Source organism: Chiloscyllium punctatum, chromosome 32, assembly GCF_047496795.1.
Source record: "Chiloscyllium punctatum isolate Juve2018m chromosome 32, sChiPun1.3, whole genome shotgun sequence".
NCBI lineage: Eukaryota > Metazoa > Chordata > Chondrichthyes > Orectolobiformes > Hemiscylliidae > Chiloscyllium > Chiloscyllium punctatum.
This window is the reverse complement of record NC_092770.1, coordinates 18,728,529-18,749,899: the sequence shown is the minus strand read 5'-3', so window position 1 is coordinate 18,749,899 and position 21,371 is coordinate 18,728,529. Positions and strand designations below refer to the sequence as shown.

The 21,371-nt window shown below is 42.7% G+C and overlaps 1 protein-coding gene across 4 annotated transcripts in view; it reads right to left on the bottom strand.

The window, feature by feature from the left end:
- caps2 (calcyphosine 2) overlaps positions 1–13,326 on the bottom strand; it is a 52,266-nt gene extending 38,940 nt beyond the window's left edge. Inside the window, exons 1-4 of one of the 4 annotated variants that reach the window (XM_072551801.1) lie at positions 13,212–13,326; positions 12,997–13,068; positions 1,673–1,722; positions 249–294 (exon numbers count right to left, since the gene is read on the bottom strand). In XM_072551801.1, coding sequence (XP_072407902.1) covers positions 249–294; positions 1,673–1,722; positions 12,997–13,062 — 162 coding nt within the window. In that variant the 5' untranslated portion in view covers positions 13,063–13,068; positions 13,212–13,326. Of the gene's footprint in view, positions 1–248; positions 295–1,672; positions 1,723–12,996; positions 13,069–13,211 lie in introns of those variants that run through there. The other 3 variants (XM_072551802.1, XM_072551804.1, XM_072551803.1) reach the window with 3 other exon arrangements.
- Positions 13,327–21,371: the final 8,045 nt, after the last annotated feature.

The following is a 21,371-nucleotide window of genomic DNA, read 5'->3' as shown; positions in this document are numbered from 1 at the left end:
TATATTTTCATTTTCTTTATGTGTTCAGGCTTCTCCACTACAGAACATCAGGAAAAGATATAGTTCAGAAACCAGCTTTCTTTAAATATCAAGCAAATTCTGAATTTAGAATCTGGAACTGGAGCTCTAAAAATCAATCCCTATTTGGGCAAAATTTTAGAACAAAATCTCATTCCAGACTTTTAATCAGTTTCAAAGTCACAATGGCATTTCAAAAATTCAATTTTAGAGTATGAGTCAGAGTTTACCTCACCATCTGAATCACCAAGTCTCCTCAAGTCTAATGCGGGGACACTGAAATGAAGAAAATCTTATTGTAATTTTCAATAGGGGGAATTACTGTACAAATCAGAGGGCATCTTCAGCACCTTGTAAAAAAACTTTGCTCCCTCTACCACAAGCATGATGCGATTGCAATGCACAATACATATCAGTTGCACTACGTAATTCACCATGGCTTTTTCAATTCTTAATAATATCTTCAACCACCTTGAAATGTAAGGGCAGCATGAGAACACCACCTAGTTCCCTTCCAAGTCACATACCGTTCCAACTTGGAATGTACAGTATCTCAATTATCACTGGGTCAATATCCCAGAACTGCTGTTCTATGTTCTGTATATGTTCCTTGCCCCTACAAGATTGTGTGAGCAGCTTTGCCACACAGACTGCAGCGAATCCATGTGAAGAATAACCACTATGCCAAGGGTCAGGCAGTTATGGCCAATAAATGTTAGCTTTGCCAATTACACTAAAGTTAATATAAAATACACACAAATTCCCCATGTGTGACATTGATGGCTTATTATAGATCATAAACATTGTAGTGCAGTGGCACAAACCTCATAGGGGCTGCAGAAATAAAAAAAATTTAACGCATATGTTTCCGCCTATTTACTTTAAAGCTTACCCCTTTGGCATTGCATTTTCAGGGAAAGGATGAAAGAAAAGAGATGGCTGAAGAAAGTGAGAGTACACGAGAGTCCAAGAGACAACAAATGCTTAATATGGCTAAAAAATTCAAAGCAGATTTCCAGAGTGTCAAAAGATATGACGAAACTCAGAAATAATTCAGAGAAAACAACCAGTCAGTCTCAAAAGACTGAATGACTCAATGAGAGTGTGACACCAACAACTGCCTTTAATGAGCAGATAAAGCTGTCCTTTTTGTATATACCAAAGCACCATAAAGCCATACAGCACAAAAACAGACCATCAGTTCAACTTGTCCACGCCAAATAGACCAGACATCCCAATCTCACCGAGTCCCATTTTGCCAGCATTTGGCCCATTTCCCTCTAAACCGTTCCTAGTCATGGACCCATCCAGCTGCGTTTAAATGTTGTAATTGTACCAGCCTCCATCACATCTCCTGGCAGCTCATTCCATACACGTACCATCATCTACATGAAAAAGTTACTCTTCAGGTATTTCTTAAATCTTTCCCCTTTCACCTTAAAACTATGCCATCTAGTTTTGGAACCCCCAACCCCGACTTCTTATCAACTGTTAAGAAGAAAGCAAGGAAAGTAACATGTAACAGTTTTAACATCTCACCTAAAAGGGAAACGAAGATGAGAAGTCTTATCCGCAAAACTTAAAATCACCTTTATTATAACTTATGATCAAGCTATAAACATAATATAAAGTAAATTGGAGAATAAATACTTACTCATCAGGGCGAGGGCCATAAGCATCATGTGAACGTATCCTCCAACCCTGCTTACAAAAGGTAATATATAAAAACAATTATTACCAATTCATTGTTGCTAAAATACCATTATCAGTCTACATAAATTAATCTGTGTTCCAAACAAGAGTCAAACTGGACTCAAAATGTTAAATGTCTTCACATTGATGATGCCAAACTGGCTACGTTTGACTCACACTTTCCTGCCTTTAGATATTTTCTAACCAGCCTGTTCAGAAAAGATATATGATGCACCTCTGGAGTAGGTTGGATTTGAACTCAGCCTTCTAGAGATGGTACTACTGCACCACAAGAGCCCTTACTAGTAAAGAGCAGATATTTTCTCATCAACCTGTTCAAAGATGTTATTGTACCTCTGGAGCAGATGGAAGTTGAACCCAGGTCTTCTGGCTTAGAGGAAAGGACAGTATCACCATACCATAAGGGTTTAAGTCCCACCTGATCCAGAAACTCTGAATAAGTTGATGCAAAAATGTTCATGAGATAGCAAAGAGAACAAAAGCTTAGCAATTAATGTAATAACTTAGCAAACTGATAGATTAAAAGTGATCTGAAAGCAGGCAGTTAGTGATGCAGCAGCAGTCAGAAAAATTAAGCATCAGCAGGTGTGAAGAGTTAGCAGTACAGCAGTCCCCCAGTACCCGTGGGGGATACGTTTCAGGAACTACCGTGGAAGTCCGAAACCATGGATAGGAGCGAACCCATTCATTTCAATGGGAAATATACCTTCCCTGCAGCCTCCTAGTTCCTGGTTCTGGAAGGTTCCCTATAAAATGTTCCGGCCGCAGTAAACCGTGGGTAACTGAAACTGCGGAAAATGATTCTGGCCTAAATTTAAGAATGTAAGGCTCCTAATAATACAGTGGTAGTGGTCCTGTATCTGAGCCAGAAGGTTTGGGTTCAAGTCCAATCTGCTGCAGAGATGCATCGTAACAGGTTATTTCATAAAACTACCCTCTTCCTTCATTATTTTAAGGAGAGATGGTGGCATAATGGTAGATTCCCTATTTCTGAGCCATGAGACTTGGGTTCAAGGCCCACCTGCTACAAACATGTGTAACAACACCTCTTAACAGGTTGATTCAAAAATATAATATAAAAACATTATTAAAAAGGTAGGAGATCTTATGGTGTGGTGATATGTCCATACCTCTGAGCCTAAAGGCTAGAGTTCAATTCCCATGTGCTCCAGAGATGTGTAACAGCATCACTGGACAAGTTCATTAATAATACCCAATAAAACATTAGGGACTTTGCAGCACAGAGTCCCTATCTGTGGACCAAGAGGCCCAGTTCAAGTCTCAGCTGCTCCAGAGATGTGTAATAGAGAAAGCATATAATGTGACGAAGGGCAGAGAGAAACCAGAGGATTGGGAAGCTTACAAAGGCCAACAGATGGGAAAAAAAAGAAATTAGAAGGGAAAAGATTAAATATGAGATTGGTATAAAGGAAGACTGTAAGCATTTCTTTAGATATATAAAAGGCAAATGAGAGGCAAAAGATATTGTGCTGCTCGAAAATGATACTGGAGAGATAGTAGTGGGAAAAAGGAAATGGCTGAGGAACTGAATAATTACTTCACGTCAGTCTTCACAGTGGAAGACATGAGTAAATATCCCAAACGTTCAAGAGAGTGAGGGGGCAGAGCTGATTTGGTGGTCATCACCAAGGAGAAGGTGCTAGAAAAACTAAATGATCTGAAGGTGGATAAATCACCTGGGCCAGATGGACGACACCCCAGAGTTCTCAGAGAGATAGCTGAAGAGATAGTGGAGGCATTAGTGGTAATCTTTCAGGAATCGCTAGAATCAGAGAGGGTCCCAGAAGACTGGAAAATGGCTAACATGACACCCCCGTTTCAAAAGGGAGTAAGGCAAAAGACAGAAAATTACAGAATGATTAGGCTAACCTCCATCATGGGTAAGATCCTGGAATCCATTGTGAAGGATAAGATTTCTGAATACTTGGAAGTGTCTGGTAAAATAGGGCACAAAGTCAGCATGGTTTAATCAAGGGTAGGTTATGCCTGACAAATCTGCTAGAATTTTTTGAGGAAGTAATGGCCAGATTAGACTAAGGAGATCCAATGGATGTTATCAACCTGGACTTCAAGAAGGCCTTTGACAAGGTGCCACACAGGAGGCTACTAAGTAAGACAAAGTCCCATGGTGTCAGAGGCAAGGTGCTAGCAATGATAGAAGCTTGGCTGTCTGGCAGAAAGCAGAGAGTAGGGATAAAGGGTCCTTCTCAGAATGGCAGCCAGTGACAAGTGGTGTTCTGTAATGCTCAGTGTTGGGACCACAACTTTACACTTTATACATTTGTGATGTATCTTATGGCTAATGTGCAAATGGTACAAAAATAGGTAGAGGGACTGGTAGCACTGAAGAGGTGGAGAGGCTGCAGAAGGATTTAGACAGGTTAGGAGAGTGGGCAAAGAAATGACAGATGGAGTTCAATGTGGGAAAGTGTGAGGTCACGCACCTTGGTAGGAAGACTAGAGGCATGGACTATTTTCCAAATGGGGAGAAAATTCAGAAGTCTGAAGTGCAAAGTGACTTGGGGAGTTCTAGACAGGATTCTGTCAACGTAAACTTGCACATTGAGTCAGTAATTAGAAAGGCAAATGCAATAATGGCATTTATTTTCAGAGGACTTGAAAATAAAAACAAGCATGTATTTCTGAGGCTCTATAAGGCTCTGGCCAGACCACATTTGGAGTATTGTGCACAGTTTTGGGCCCCATATCTCAGGAAGGATATACTGGCCCTGTAACATGTTCAAAGGAGGTTCACAAGAATGGTCCTACGAATGAAAAGCTTAACATATGAGGAACATTTAAAGGACTCTGGTTTCTTATACTTATTGGAGTTTAGAAGGATGTGGGGGGATCTAATTGAAGCATACAGAATAAAGAATTGCTGGACAATGTGAATGTTGGGAAGATGTCTCCACTGGCAGAAGAGACTAGGACCCGAGGGCATGGCCTTAGAACAAAAGGAAGACTTTATAGAATGGAGACAAGGAGAAACATCTTCAGCCAGAGAGTGGCTGTGGAGGACAAGTCATTGAGTATATTAAAACTGAGATAGATAGGTTCCTGAGTATCAAGGATTACAGGGAGAAAGTGAGAGAATGGGATTGAGAAATTTATCATCCATGATTGAATGGCTTAGCAGACTTGATAATAGACAATAGACAATAGGTGCAGGAGTAGGCCATTCTGCCCTTCAAGCCAGCACCACCATTCATTATGATCATGGCTGATCATCCTCAATCAGTATCCTGTTTCTGCCTTATCCCCATAACCCTTGATTCCACCAGCCTTAAGAGCTCTATCCAACTCTTTCTTGAAAGTATCCAGAGACTTGGCCTCCACAGCCTTCTGGGGCAGAGCATTCCATTCACCCACCACTCTCTGGGTGAAGAAGTTTCTCCTCAACTCTGTTCTAAGTGGCCTACCCCTTATTTTTAAACTATGTCCTCTGGTTCGGGACTCTCCCAACAGTGGAAACATGCTTCCTGCCTCCAGAGTGTCCAATCCTTTAATAATCTTATACGTCTCAATCAGATCTCCTCTCAGCCTTCTAAACTCAAGCATATACAAGCCCAGTCACTCCAATCTTTCAGCATAAGATAGTCCCGCCATTCCAGGAACTGACCTCATGAACGTACGCTGCACTCCCTCAATAGCCAGAATGTCTTTCCTCAAATTTGGAGACCAAAACTGCACACAATACTCCAGGTGCAGTCTCACCAGGGCCCTGAACAGCTGCAGAAAGAACTCTTTGCTTCTCTACTCAATTCCTCTTGTTATGAAGGCCAGCATGCTATTAGCTTTCTTCACTGTTGGGGGCGGCAAAGTGGCTCAGTGGTTAGCACTGCTACCTCACAGCACCAGAGTCCCAAATTCGATTCCAGCCTCGGGTGACTGTCTGTGTGGAGTTTGCACATTCTCCCTGTGTCTGCGTGGGTTTCCTCCGGGTGCTCCGGTTTCCTCCCACATTCCAAAAACGTGCAGGTCAGGTCAATTGGTCATGCTAACTTGTCCATAGTGTGAGGTGTATAAATCAGAGGGGGGGTGGGTTACTCTTCGGAGGGTCGGTGTGGACTTGTTGGGCCGAAGGGCCTATTTCCACACTGTAGGGAATCTAATATAATCACTGCCTGCTGTACTTGCATGCTTGCTTTCATTGACTGATGTACAACACCTAGATCTCGTTGTACTGCCCCTTTACCTAACTTGATTCCATTTAGGTAGTAATCTGCCTTCCTGTTCTTGCCACCAAAGTGGATAACCACACATTTATCCACATTAAACTGCATCTGCCATGCATCCGTCCTGAATGGTCTAATTTCTGCTCCTATGTCATATGGTTTTATAGTAATAACATCTTTGAACAGTTTGATTTTTTTAAAAATTTAAACGGCAAGCAAAATTTTAATCTTTAAGCACCAGTTATAACTTTCTACACTCTCAAAGATTAAAATGACAGAGCAATTGAATTAATAGTTAAGGCACTTTTTGGCTGTCTGGCTGAAAGCAGAGAGGGGGTAAAAAGGATTCTTCTCACGATGGCAGCAATTTTTTAAATATACATTTGTAGGATGTGAGCATCGCTGGCTGGACCAGCATTTATTCCCAGTCTCTAGTTGCCCTTGAGAAAGAGGTGGTGTGCTGCCTTCTTTAACTGTTGTGATCCATCTCCTGTGCGGTGACCCATCATGCCATTAGGGAGGGAATTCCAGGATTGTGTCTTAGCAACACTGAAGGAATAGCAATATATTTCCAAGCCAGGATGGTGAGTGGCTTGGAGGGGAACTTGAATGTGGTAGTGATCAAGTATATCTGCTGCCCTTGACCTTCCAAATGGAAGTAGTCATGGGTTTGGAAGGTGCTGTCTAAGGAGCTTTGGTGAATTTCTGCAATACATCTTATACACACTGCTGCTGAGTGTTGGTGGTAGAGAGAGTGGATGCTTGCAGATGTAGTCCCAATCAAATGGGCTGCTTTGTCCTGGATTGGGTCAAGCTTCTTGAGTGTTGTTGGAGCTGCACTCTTCCAGGCAAGTGAAGAGTATTCCATCACACTCCTGACTTGTTCCTTGTAGATGGTGTACAGGCTTTGGGGAGTCAGGAGGTGTGTTACTCGCCACAGTACTTCTAGAGTCTGGCCTGCTTTTGTAGCCACTATGTTTATGATGTGAGTCCACTTGAGTTTCTGGTCCATGATAACCCCAGGATGTTGATAGTGGGGAATTCAGTGATGGTAACACCATTGAATGTCAAGGAGTGCTGGTTAGATTGTCTCTTATTGATGATGTTCATAGCCTGGCATTTGTGTGGCACGAATGTTACTTGCCACTTATCAGCCCAAGTCTGGATATTGTCCAGACCTTGTTGTATTTGGACATGGACTGCTTCAGTATCTAAGGAGTCATGAATGGTACTGAATATAGTGCAATCATTGGCGACATTCCCACTTCTGACCTTATGAGGGATGGTCATTGATGAAGCAGCTGAAGATGGTTGGGCCTAGGACATTACCCTGTTGAACTCCTGCAAAAATTTCCTGGAGCTGAGATGACTGACCTCCAACAACCACGACCCCCTTCCTATGTGTCAGCTATGACTCCAGCCAGCACAGATTTCCCCCTGAATTGAATTGATTCCAGTTTTACTAATGCTCCATGATGTCACACTTGGTCGAATGCAACCTTGATGACAAGAGGAGTGTCTCTGACCTCACCTCTGGAAGTCAACCCTCTTGTCCATGTTTGAGGCCAAGAACAGAGTGGCCCTGGCGGTACCCAAACTTGGTTTCACTGAGCAGATTATTGCTAAGTAGGCGCTGCTTGATAGCACTGTGGATGACATTACTTTACTGATGGTCGAGAGCAAACTGACAGAACGTTAATTGGCCAAGTTAAATTTGTCCTGCTTTTTACGTAGAGGACATACTTGGGCAATTTTCCACATTGCCGGGGAGACACCAGTGCTGTAACTGTACTGGGGGAGCAGCAAGTTTTGGACCTCAAGTCTTCAATGGTATTGCCGGAATGTTGTTCGGGCCCATAGTCTTTGCAGTATCCAGTGTCTCCAAATGTTTCTTGATAGCATGTGCAGTGAATCAAATTAACTGAAGACTGGCATCTGTAATGATCTGGACCACTGGAGGACGTCGAGACGGATCATCCACTCAGTACTTCTGGCTGAAGATTGTTGCAAAAGCTTCAGCTCCATCCTGTGCACTGATGTGCTGGGCTTTTCCATCATCGAGGATGGGGATATTTGTGGCGCTACCTCCTCCTCCAGTTTAATCGTTCACTACCATTCACAACTGGATGTGACAGGACTGCAGAGCTTAGATCTGATCTGTTGCTTGCTCCTTATTGCTGTTTGTAATGCGAGAAGTCCTGTTTGGTGCCTTCACTAGGTTAACACCTCATCTTCAGGTGTGCCTGATGCTGTTCCTGGCACTCTCCATTGAACCAGAGTTGATCCCCTGGTTTGATGGTAATGGTTGATTGCGGGATATGCCAGGCTGTGAGGTTACAGATTGTGCTGAAGTACAATTCTGCTGCTGTTGATGCTCCACAATGCCTCATGGTGCCCAGTCTTAAGTTGCTAGATCTGTGTAATGTCTGTCCCATTTGAAATAATGAGAGTACCCCATAACACTATGGAGGTTATTCTCAATGTGAAGGCAGGATTCATCTCCACAAGGATTGTGCAGCGGTCACTCTTCCTGATCCTGTCATGGACAGATGCATCTAAAGCTGGGAGATTGGTAAAGATGAGGTCAAGTATGTTTCAACCTCTTGCTGGTTCCCTCACTACCTGCCACAGACCTAGTCTAGCAGCTATGTCCTTAAGGTCCCGATCAGCTCGATCAGTAACACTGCTGCCAAGCCACTCTTGGCAGTGGACACTGAAATCCCCACCCAGAGTACATTTTGCATCCTTGCCATCCTCAGTGATTCCTGCAAGTATTGTTCAACATGGAGGAGTACTAATTCATCAGCCAAGGGAGGACAGTATGTGGTAATCAGCAGGAGATTCCTTGACCATGTTTAACCTGAAGCTACGAGACTTCACTGGGTCCAGAGTCAATGTTGAAGACTCCTAGGGCAACTTCCTCCCGACTGTATACCACTGTGCCATCAACTTTGCTGGGGCTGTCCTGCCAGTTCGATAAGACATATCCAGGAATAGTGATGGTGCTGTCTGGGACATTGTCTGTAAGGTTAGATTCCACTAGTATGACCCATGTCAGACTGTTGCTTGACTAGTCTGTGAGACAGCTCTCCCAGTTTTGGCACTAGCTCCAGATGTTAGTAAGGAGAACTTTGCAGGGTTGACAGGGGTATTTCTGCCATTGTCTTTTCAGGTTGTTGTCAGGTGATCCGTCTAGTTTCATTCCTTTGACACTTTGTAGAGATTGTTATAACTGAATGGCTTGCAAGGCCACTTCAGAGGGCACATAACTGTGAACCACATTGCTTTGGGGCTACAGTCACATGCAGGACAGAGTCGAGTGTGTTGCTGGAAAAGCACAGCAGGTCAGGCAGCATCCGAGGAGCAGGAGAATCGACGCTTCCGGCATAAGCATGATACCTGATGAAGGGCTTATGCCTGAAACGTCCATTCTCCTGCTCCTCGGATGCTGCCTGACCTGCTGTGCTTTTCTAGCAACACACTCTCGACTCTGACCTCTAGCATTTGCAGTCCTCACTTTCTCCCCACATTTAGGACAGACCAGGCAAGGATGACAGGTTTCTTTCAAATTAATTGGTTTTTCTAATAATTGACCGTGGGTTCATGGTCATTAGTAGATTCTTAATTCCAGATTTTTAAAATTTGCAATGGTGGGATTTGAACCCGAGTCCCCAGAATATGACCTAGCTCTCTGAATTAATAGTCTAACAATAATACCACTAGGCCATCGCTCTCCCTTAATGGTTAAATATTACTCCATTGCTCTCTATTGTTTTTGTTTTCAATTATAAAGCTAATACTAACCAACAAAGTTTAATTTTGTGTTACTTTATTTCACAAAATCTCAGAAATGGGATTGACCCATTGAGTACACTCCAATTTTTTTGTCCATGGTGATTTCTGTATTTTTGATTTTAAACCCATTGCTCTACTCCATACCCCTTAATATCTGAAGTATCTATCTCATTCTTCAATACCCCAAATTCACTTTGAATCTATGGTCTCCTGGGACAGGATATTTTTTTCAAAAAAAGTATGTCTCTAAAACATGTTACAGCCAGTCAAATGAACAAGACAATTGGCAAATAATCTAGATTAATATTGTTAGGTGAGGAATAAGTGCTGGCATAATACTCAATTTCTCTCACCCCATCATAGATGGTCAAACACAAGCTGGCTAGACTCTAACTTCTGAAACTCCCTTCCTAATTTTTGTAACTCTTACCCCTTTAAAATCTATCTTTTTGACAAAAGCCTTTGATCACCTGACTTACTAGCTCCTTCTCCCATAGAATCACAGGAGGAATAACATCTCCTCTTTCCTCATTGTCCAAGGAGCCAGACACTCCTTCCAGGTGAAGCAGTGCTTTGCTTGTACTTTTTTTCGTTTTCTATTCTGTATTCATTGCTCACAGAGATGTCTGCTGTACACTTCAACTCTAAATGCAGAATATTTTATAGAACACCTCCGTTCAGTTTCAAGTGTGATACTGGACTTCAGTCACTTGCTGTTTTTGTACACCATCGCACTTCTTTCCCAAGCACACTACAGCTTTCCACAGAAGCCCAATAATAGCTTGATGAACAGCATCTCATCAGCTTTCTGATCCTTCAAAGCTTTCTGGACTCACTGTTAAGTTCAACTTCAGATCATGAAATCAGTTTCCTACTTTGTTTCCTTCTGTCAAGTGCCAGACTGTAACTTATTTTCATATTACTGCCTTCAGGCTTTCCTGAAAGGATAGAGAAGTTCTTCTTTTAATTCATTTTATGGGATGCGGGGTCATTACTTCAGCCAGAATGCATTTCTTATTCCTAATTGGCCCATGAACTGGAACACTTGCTCAGTCATTTGCCATTTCAGATGCCACTTCAGGTTCAACCGCATTGCTATTGGTCTGGAGTCATATTGAGACCAGTGCAAATAAGAATGACAGATTTTGAGTTCAAGAAAGAAATGGTATTGGGTCTCTAGAAGGGCATTAAGGTGGATAAGTCCCCAGGATCCGATGGTATCTACCCCAGGTTATTGAAAGAGGTAAGAGTAGAGATTGCTGGGGCCCCTTACCAAGATCTTTGTATCCTCATTAGCCTTTGGAGAGATCCCAGAGAACTGGCAAGTAACTAATGTTGTTACTAAAGAGAGGAAATACACTATCCATATAGAAGGGTGTCAAAGGGTACAGCACAAAATAGATCAGTTGCATATCAGCAAAGAAATGGCAGATGGAATTTAATCTGTGTAAGTGTGAGGTGCTGCACTTTGGGAAATCAAATGTTAAGGAAAAATATACAGTTAATGACAGGACCCTGCACAGTACTGATGTACAGAGGGATCTTGGAGTTCAAGTCCATAGCTCCCTAAAAGTGGCCATGCAAGTAGATGGGGTAGGCGTATGGCATCCTTGCCTTTATTGGTAAAGGAATTGAGTGCAAGAATCAAGATGTCATGTTGCAGCTTTATAAGACTTTGGTGAGGCCACACTTGGAGTACTGCGTTCAATTGTGGTTGCCACATTACAGGAAGTGGCTTTGGAGAGGGTGCAGAAAAGGCTTACCAGGATGCTGCCTGGATTAGGGGGTATGAATTATAAGGATAAGCAAGAAAAACTCAGGTTGTTTTCTCTGAAGCGGCAAAGGCTGAGGGGATACTTGATAAAAGTCTAGAAAATTATGAGATGCACATGTAGGGTTGACAATCAGAATCTTTTTCCCCCAGAGTTAAAACTAGGTGAAATGCATTTAAGGTGAGAGGGAGAAAGTTCAAAGGAGATATGAGGGGCAAGTTTTTTTTTAAACACAGAGTGATAGGAGTATGAAACGTGCTGCCGGAGGCGGTAGTGGAGGCAGATACAAGAGAGCGTTCAAGAGACTTTTACAATAAACTCATGAATATGCACAGAATGAAAGGATAGGGACCAAGGGCAGGCAGACGGGATTAGTTTAATTTGGCATCATGTTTGGCACAACATTATGGGCCAAAGGGCTCATTCCTGTGCTGTACAGTTCTAGGTTCTATTTCTTTCCTTGGAGGACATTAGTCAACCAGATTTTTTTTAATGACACAATAGCCATTGACATGAGTTTTAAATCCCAACATTTTATTGAATTAAAATTTTCCTAATTTTGGAAGCATAATTTTAAGGTGATTGGAGAAAAGTTAAGAGGAGATGTCAGAGGCAGGTTCTTTACACAGGGAGTGGTGGGTGCATGGAATGCACTGCCAGCAATGGTAGTAGAGCCAGATACATGAAGGACATTTCAGTGACTCTTGGATAGGCACATGAAAGATAGTACAATGAAAGGTAAATATGGGTTAGTCTGAATTGAGTAGGATAAAAGGTTAGCACAACATAGAGGGCCAAATGGCCTGTACTGTTGTATGTTTTATGCCATGGCAAGATTTGAACCTATGTCCCCAGAACATTAGCTTGGGTCTCAGAATTACTAATCCAGTGACAATACCACTCACCTCCTGTCTCCCCACATTATGTATTCTGCCATTAATACTTACTTTGGATCAATTTTTGCTCCTTCAGTACAACTATAACTGTTCCTCTTTGCTCTGTCTTTATTTAGTCTCTCCTGCCTCTAAAATTCCTATTTATTCTCAGTGACCTTCCATTTACAATAACATAAAGCTCATCATATTTCCATCTCCCTTTAGATCCAAAAGAATTACATTGGACTCAAAACATTAACTTTGTTCCTTTCTTTTCAGATGCTGCTAGGCCAGAGTCATTTATGTTCTTAGTTGCAAAATATCCTTATGTGGCCAAGTGACCATTTTAAATCTGGCAATGGTCCTGTGAAGCTTGTTACAAGATGCTAGGTAAATACAAACTGTTGTTGCTTCTCTCTTCAGAGGCCTGTTGGGTAGTCTCCAGAAGCTTGTTTTAAAATTTCCAGTCACCGATTTATGAAAGTGGGGCAAGAAACAGTCCAGCTGTCAGCTTGATCTCTGACCACACAAATTGTGACCCCACAGTAGTTTTAATGTGAAAACATTTTATTCCGGGGAGTCGGAAGGAAACAACTCGGATCTAGACATCTGTTGGGCTTTTACCTGTGCAGACTTCTGGCGTGTCGAATGCCTTGATGTTGTGCCGATGCCTTTAACTTCCAGATCCATTTAAAGCTGTAAAAATAAGACATTACAAACGGTTCAACTGGGATTTTTCATTTGCAAGAACAAAATGACTTTTGAAAGATTGAACCGAACATCGGAAAGCTCTGAAACTGCTCAGGGAATTTGGTGGTCAAGCTGATGTGCCAGCTTACCTGGTCGAGTGGAGCCAGGCCTGGCCTGGCCTGGTCTGGTCTGGTCCACCCTCGCACTCACCTGTCGCTAGCCAGTGGCTCACCTGGCGGCTTCCCTCCCGTCAATCACCCCGCGTTGCCATAACGACCACCCGCGTCCGTCCACACTTCCGGGGACTAGCACGCGCATGTGCCAGCTCCTGAATTGCTGCATTGATTGCCCGTGAATGGAGTCAGGAGCTGGTCCAGGAGAGTGGACAGAGGCTCGATATTTACTTCCATTTCATGAATGCAAACAAAATTTTAATTGGACAGTTGGAACAAAGATTAAATGGCTTTCTTTTTTGCAGTAAAATTCTCTAATGACTGCTATATTAGACAATGTAGCGAAAGGCTGGACTTTTTAAAAAACCTATATTTCTGCACAACCTGTTCCGAGATGTTATTACATGCCTCTGGGGCAGTGGGATTTAAACCTGGGTCTCGTGGTTCAGGGGTAGGAGTACTATCACTGTAAAGCAAGAGGGCCCCAGACTACACATTATTAAACCATATGAAAATTACAATCAGTTGTGCAACATTTGACATTCCTCAGTGATTGACTCAGCTTAATGTACATTCCTAGAGCAGGAATTCATCCACTGTGCGTAAGTTTCGTTACAGGGAGGGTATTAATAAACTGCTGCAATGTCTGGAATACTGGATCTATGTTAATGGAGATAGTGGCTGGTAAATTGAGTCAGAAAAGGCTGACTGCAGTAAAATAAAAATCACATTCAGTTGTATAAATAATAATTTGGTAGAAAAGAACTTGACTGTTCCTGGGGAAAAAAAGACATTTTGTCAAAGCTTCTCATCTTAATGGCAATAGAACAATTCACAAGAAGAACTAATTGAAAAGTAAGAAAATAATATAACCTGCTTAAACATAATGGCATCTCTGAAGCAGATTGGACATGAACCCAGACTGTTGATCCAGTGACAGGGACACGACCACATCAGCACAAGGGGCTATAATGTTTGCTTTCCTCCAATACATTTATTTTTAATTAGAGGTTATATAAATCCAGAAAGGCACCAACACATAACCACTCATTGACAAGGCCAGTGCTCTAACAACTGAGCTATGTTGCTTGAGTCAAAATTTCTGGATGACAAACAACTAAGGTAGTTGACAGTGATGGGATACTGTATAATTGTACTGATTGCTTGGTAAGTGATCTTAAGTAGTAACTATCAGAGTCCACTTTCTAACTGATCAGCACTCTCCTCATAAAAGAATTGAAAACCAAAGGGCACAGTTATAGTCATAGAGATGTACAGCACGGAAACAGACCCTTCGGTACAACTCGTCCATGCCAACAAGACATCCTAAATTAATCTAGTCCCATTTGCCACCACTTGGCCCATATCCCTCTAAACCCTTCTTATTCAAGAACCCATCCAGATGCTTTTAAAATGTTGTAATTGTACCAGCCTCCACCACTTCCTGTGGCAGCTCATTCCATACATGCACTACCCTCTGCGTGAACAAATTACCCCTTAGATCCCTTTTAAATCTTTCCCCTCTCACTTTAAACTGTGCTGTCTAGTTCTAGGCTCCCCCATTCTTGTCTATTTACCCTATCCACGCACCTCATGATTTTATAAGCCTCTGATGCTCCAGAGAAAACAGCCCCAGCCTATTCAGCCTCTCCCCATAGCTCAAATCCTTCAATCCTGGAAATATCCTTGTAAATCCTTTCTGAACCCTTTCAAGTTTCACAACATCCTTCAGATAGGAGGGAGACCAGAATTGCACACTATATTCCAAAATACTTTTAAAATATTTTCATCAGAAGAAATTGTGAGTTGAGAAAACCTTGCAATAAATGATTTGAGTTTCGAATGCACTGTCATGAAGTGTGTGGAGGCAGGTTCAATTGAAGCATTCAAGAGGTCATTGAGTAGTTAGTTAAACAGAAAAAGCATGGAGGGTACAGGGAAAAATATGTGATTGGCACTAATGGTCAGAAAGCCATTATTGATATGATAGACATAATGGCTACCTTCTGTACCATAACATTTCTGTGATACAGTATCAAATACTATTTTCCTTTTACATTGGTATTTCTTGTGAATTGTCCACATGAGTGAAAGACAAGGTTTTAACTAAATATATCTTTTGTCAGCAACATTCATAATCGGTTGTGTTAGATTTGCTGTTCCAGTGTCCAATCTTTGCTTAATGCATAGTTGATGCAGGAATTAATCCTGTAAATTACATAAAGAGCAAACTAGTTAGACAAGAGAGAGAAAAATGAGTTGGAGCATGTAATCCCCAGTCCAGCAATATTCGTCTTTATTATTAAATCCCTCCATGGTCATCCTCTGTCTCTGTTAACCTCCTCCAGCCCTACAAAGTTTCTAGATATTTTTAATCAACCAATGCATAAATTTTGTACACCTGTGGAGCATGTGGGACTTAGATGTAAGGACACCACCGCTATAAGAGCTCTTCTACAAAAGACATCTGTACTTGTCCAGTTCTGGCTTCTTGCATGATCCATAATCACATAATGATTGGCAACTCTACTTTCAGCTGCCTGGCCTTTAAGTGTTAGAATTTCCTTCCAAAGTCTTTTTGAATCTCTACAGCTTCAATAAGTTCCTTAAAAATGATTTAACTTTTGACCACATGTCCAAATATATGCTTGTGTTTCCAGTGTTAAGTTTATTTGATAGTGTTCCTGCAATGTTTTTTTTAATTCATTCATGGCATTTATCACTGACTGGGCCAGCATTTATTGTCCATTCCTAGTTGCCCTTGAGGTCGTGGTGGTGAGCTGACTTCTGACACCAATCCATGTGGTGTAGGTACACTCACAATGCCATTGGGGAGAGAGTGCCAGGACTTTGACCCAGTCACACTGAAGGAATGTTGGTATATTTATAAATCCATAAATATATAAAATGAAAAGGAGTGGCTAAAGTAAATATTGGTTCTTTAGAGGAGGAGAAGGGGCATTTAGTTATGGGATATGCTGAAATGGCCAAGGCACTGAATAGGTATTTTGTGTCAGACTTCACTGTAGAGGACACTAATAACCTGCCAATAATTGACAAAGACATGAAGGTAGGTGAGGATATGGAAACAATCATTATTATGAAAGAGGTAGTGTTGGGCAAGCTGATGGAGCTAAGGAGAGACAAGTCTCCTGACCCTGATGGAATGCATCCCAAGGTTCTAAAAGATATGGCGGGAGAAATAGCACATACACTGGTGGTAATTTTCCAAAATTCGCTGCATTCTGGGGCAGTCCCAGCAGATTAAAAAACAACAAATGTGACACCACTGTTTAAAAATGGAGGTAGACAAAAGGTGGCCACCAACCTCCATATACATCATATCATCCGTCGTCATTTCCGCCACCTCCAAACTGACCCCACCACCAGGGATATATTTCCCTCCCCTCCCCTATCAGCGTTCCGAAAAGACCACTCCCTCCGTGACTCCCTTGTCAGGTCCACACCCCCCACCAACCCAACCTCCACTCCCGGCATCTTCCCCTGCAACCACAAGAAATGCAAAACTTGCGCACACACCTCCCCCCTACTTCCCTCCAAGGCCCCAAGGGATCCTTCCATATCCACCACAAATTCACCTGCACCTCCACACACATCATTTACTGCATCTGCTGCACCCGATGTGGCCTCCTCTATATTGGGGAGACAGGCCACGTTGCGGTACGTTTCAGAGAACACCTCTGGGACACCCGGACCAATCAACCCAACCACCCCGTGGCTCAACACTTCAACTCCCCCTCCCACTCCACCAAGGACATGCCGGTCCTTGGACTCCTTCATCGCCAGACCATAGCAACACGACGGCTGGAGGAAGAGCGCCTCATCTTCTGCCTAGGAACCCTCCAACCACAAGGGATGAACTCAGATTTCTCCAGTTTCCTCATTTCCCCTCCCCCCACCTTGTCTCAGTCCCAACCCTCGAACTCAGCACCACCTTCCTAACCTGCAATCTTCTTCCTGACCTCTCCGCCCCCACCCCCACTCCGGCATATCACCCTCACCTTAACCTCCTTCCACCTATCGCATTTCCAACGCCCCTCCCCCAAGTCCCTCCTCCCTACCTTTTGTCTAAGCCTGTTTGGCACACTCTCCTCATTCCTGAAGAAGGGCTCATGCCCGAAAAGTCAATTCTCCTGTTCCTTGGATGCTGCCTGACCTGCTGCGCTTTTCCAGCAACACATTTTCAGCATGAATCACAGAAGGTTGGTCTGCAGGTACAACAAGTAATTAGCAAGGCAATGGAATTTTGACCTTCATTGCTAAAGGGATTGAGTTTAAAAGCAGGAAGGTTATGTTGCAGCTGTACAGAATGCTGGTGAGGCCATTCCTGGAGTACTATGTACTTACTTGAGAAAGGATGTACTGGCACTGGAGGGAGTGCAGAGGAGGCTCACTAGGTTGATTCCAGAGTTGAAGGGGTTGGCTGATGAAGAGAGACTGAGTAGACTGGGATTATATTCATTGGAATTCAGAAGAATGAGAGGGAATCTTATCAAAGCATATAAAATTAAGTTAAAAATCACACAACACCAGGTTATAGTCCAACAGGTTTATCTGGAAGCACTAGCTTTCAGAGTGCTGCTCCTTCATCAGAGAGTGTATCACAGCTACAGAAACGAAGGTTGTTGAGGAAGTATGGGTGGAAGTTAGGAACAGCAAGGGAATAGCCATCGCCTTGGGGGTTTTCTATAGACCACCTAATAGCAGTAGAGAGATTGGAGATCTCATAGGCGAGCAGATTCTGGAAAAATGCAAAAGTAGCAGGGTTGTTGTTATGGGTGATTTCAACTTTCCCAATATCGACTGGAACCTTCTAAGTGCAGATGGTTTGAATGGAGCTGTTTTTGTCAGATGTGTTCAGGAGGGTTTCCTTACTCAGTATGTAGACAGACCAACAAGGGGAGAGGCTATTTTGGATATGGTGCTCTGCAACGAGCCAGGACAGATGTCAGATCTCGCGGTGGGAGAGCACCTTGGTGAAAGTGATCACAACTGCCTCACATTTAGCATAGACTTGGAGAGTGAAAGGAGCAGTTACTGACAGAAGATATTTAATTGGGGAAAAGGAAATTATGACGCTATCAGACAGGACTTGGGAAGTACAGACTGGGAGCAATTGTTCCACAGAAAGGGCACAGCAGACATGTGAAGACTATTTAAGAAGCAGTTGTTGCGAGTGATTCACAAATTTGTTCCTCTGAGACAGGTAAGACGGGGTAAGATTAAGGAACCTTGGATGATGAGAACAGAGGAACTTCTTGTCAAAAGGAAGAAGGCAGCTTATGTAAGGTGGAGGAAGCAAGAATCTAGCACAGCTTTAGAGGATTACAGGCTAGCTAGAAAGGAGCTCAAAATTGGACTGAGGAGAGCCAGGATGGGGCACGAAAAAGGCTTGACAAGAAGGATTAAGGAGAACTCAAAAGGCATTTTACTCATATGTGAGGAATAAGAGAATGATCAGGGAGAAGGTAGGGCCAATCAGGGATAGTGTAGGGATCTTGTGCGTGGCGTCTGAGCAGATAGGGGAAGTCCTAAATGAGTTTTTTGCTTCAATGTTCACCAAGGATAGGGAAATTGTTGTAAATGAAAACTTAGAGAAGCTGGGATACAGTCTGGACCAGATCAAGATTGACGAAATTGATGTGCTAGAAATTTTGGAAACATTAAGATTGATAAGTCCCCAGGGCCAGACCAGATTTATCCTAGGCTGCTCCGGGAAGCGAGAAAGGAGGTTGCTAAGCCACTGGCAAGGATATTTGCCTCCTCACTCTCCACAGGAGTCGTACCAGAGGATTGGAAGGAGGCGAATGTTGTTTCTCTTTTCAAGAAAGGTAATAGGGAAATCCCTGGCAATTACAGACCAGTTAGTCTTATGTCTGTGGTCAACAAAGTTTAGGAAAGAATTCTGAGGGATAGAATTTAAGACTATTTGGCAAAGTCCCTGGGGACTTATCAATCTTAATGTTTCCAAAATTTCTAGCACATCAATTTCGTCAATCTTGATCTGGTCAAGACTGTATCCCAGCTTCTCTAAGTTTTCATTTACAACAATTTCCCTATCCTTGGTGTGATTAAAGGCAGTCAGCATGGCTTTGTGAGGGGCAGGTCATGCTTCACAAATCTTATTGAGTTCTTTGAGGTGTCAAGACAGATCAACGACAGTCAAGCTGTGGAGGTGGTGCATATGGACTTCAGCAAGGCATTTGATAGGGTTCCCCATGTAGGCTCATTCATAAAGTCAGGAAGTATGGGATACAGAGAGATTTAGCTATCTGGATTCAGAATTGGCTGGCTGGCTGACAGAAGGCAGAGAGTGGTTGTAGATGGGAAGTATTCTGCCTGGAGGTCAGTGTTGAGTGGGGTCCCCTGCTCTTTGTAGGTTTTTATAAATGACTTGACTGAGGAGGTTGAGGGGTGGGTTAGTAAATTTGCAGATGACGCAAAGGTTGGAGGTGTCGTTGATAGTATAGAGGGCTACTGCAGGCTGCAGCGTGACATAGACAGGATGCAGAGCTGGGCTGAGAAATGGCAGATGGAGTTCAACCTGGATAAATGCGAAGTGGTGCATTTTGGAAAGTCAAACTCAAATGCTGAATATAGGATTAAAGATAGGATTCTTGGCAGTGTGGAGGAACAGAGGGATCTGGGTGTGCAAGTACATAGATCCCTCAAAGTTGCCACCCAAGTGGATAGGGTTGTTAAGAAAGCACATGGTGTTTTGGCTTTCATTAACAGGAGGATCGGGTTTAACAGCTGCAAGGTTTTGCTGAAGCTTTACAAGTCCCTGGTGAGACCACACTTTGAATATTGTGTCCAGTTCTGGTCGCCCCACTATAGCAAAGATACAGAGGCTTTGGTGAGGGTGCAAAGAAGGTTTACCAGGATGCTGCCTGGACTGGAGGCCTTGCCTTATGAAGAAATGTTGAATAAGCTCAGACTTTTCTCTCTGGAGGGGAGGAAGAGAGGAGACCTGATTGAGGTGTACAAAATAATGAGAGGAATAGATAGAGTCAATATACAGAGACTTTTCCCCAGGGCAGGATTGACTGGTAAGAGGAGTCATAGTTTGAAGATATTAGGAGTAAAGTACAAAGGAGACGTCAGAGGTATGGAATGTGCTGTCAGCTGTGGTGGTGGAAGCAGAGTAATTGGGGACATTTAAGAGACTGCTGGACATGCACATCGATAGCAATGAGTTGAGGGGTGCGTAGCTTAAGTTACTATGTTTTACATAAGGATTAAATCTCAGCACAACATCATGGGCCAAAGGGCCTATTCTTCTGTGCTGTACTTTTCTATGTTCTAAAAGCTAGTGCTTCCAAATGAACCTGTTGGACAATAACCTGGTGTGATTTTTAACTTTGTATACCCCAGTCCAACACCAGCATCTCCAAATCTTATAAAATTAAGAAGGGAATAGATAAGATAGGAAAGAGGATGCTTCCACTGGCAGGTGAAACTAGGACAAGAGGGCATAGCCTCAAGATTAGAGGGAACAGATTTAGAACTGAATTGAGAAGGAACTTCTTCACCCAGAGGGTTGTAAATCTATGGAATTGTTTGCCCAGTGAAGTAGTTAACGCTACTTCAGTAAACATTTTTAAAGCTAAGATAGGTATTTTTTGAACAATAAAGGAATTAAGGTATATGGTGAGAACACGAGTAAGTAGATCTGAGTTCATGAAAAAAAACAGCCATGATCTTACTGGATGGTGAAGCAGGCTAGAAGGGCCAGGCAGCCTCCTCCTGCTCCTAGTTCTTATTTCCAAGTCAGGATGGTGGAGGGCTTGAAAAGGAACTTGTAAGTGGTGTTGATGTTCTGATGTATCTGCTGCCCTTTTCCTTTTAAATATAAGTGGTCATCGGTTTACAGGTATTAATGTTAAATGCATTATAAAAATGTAGGTTGTTCTTGGCTCCAAATTGCGAAAGACTGATATGAGAAATTTGTTCAAAGAATACAATAAAGGAGCCATTTTTAACTTACGCTGTTCAGGCAACCAACAAGAGGCAGATGCAGGAACAGCAATGTAAGACTGAGGAGAAATCTCTTCGCAGGAATTCTCTCCCAAGTATTTGATAACCCTAAGATGTTGGATCAGAAATAGTCCATTT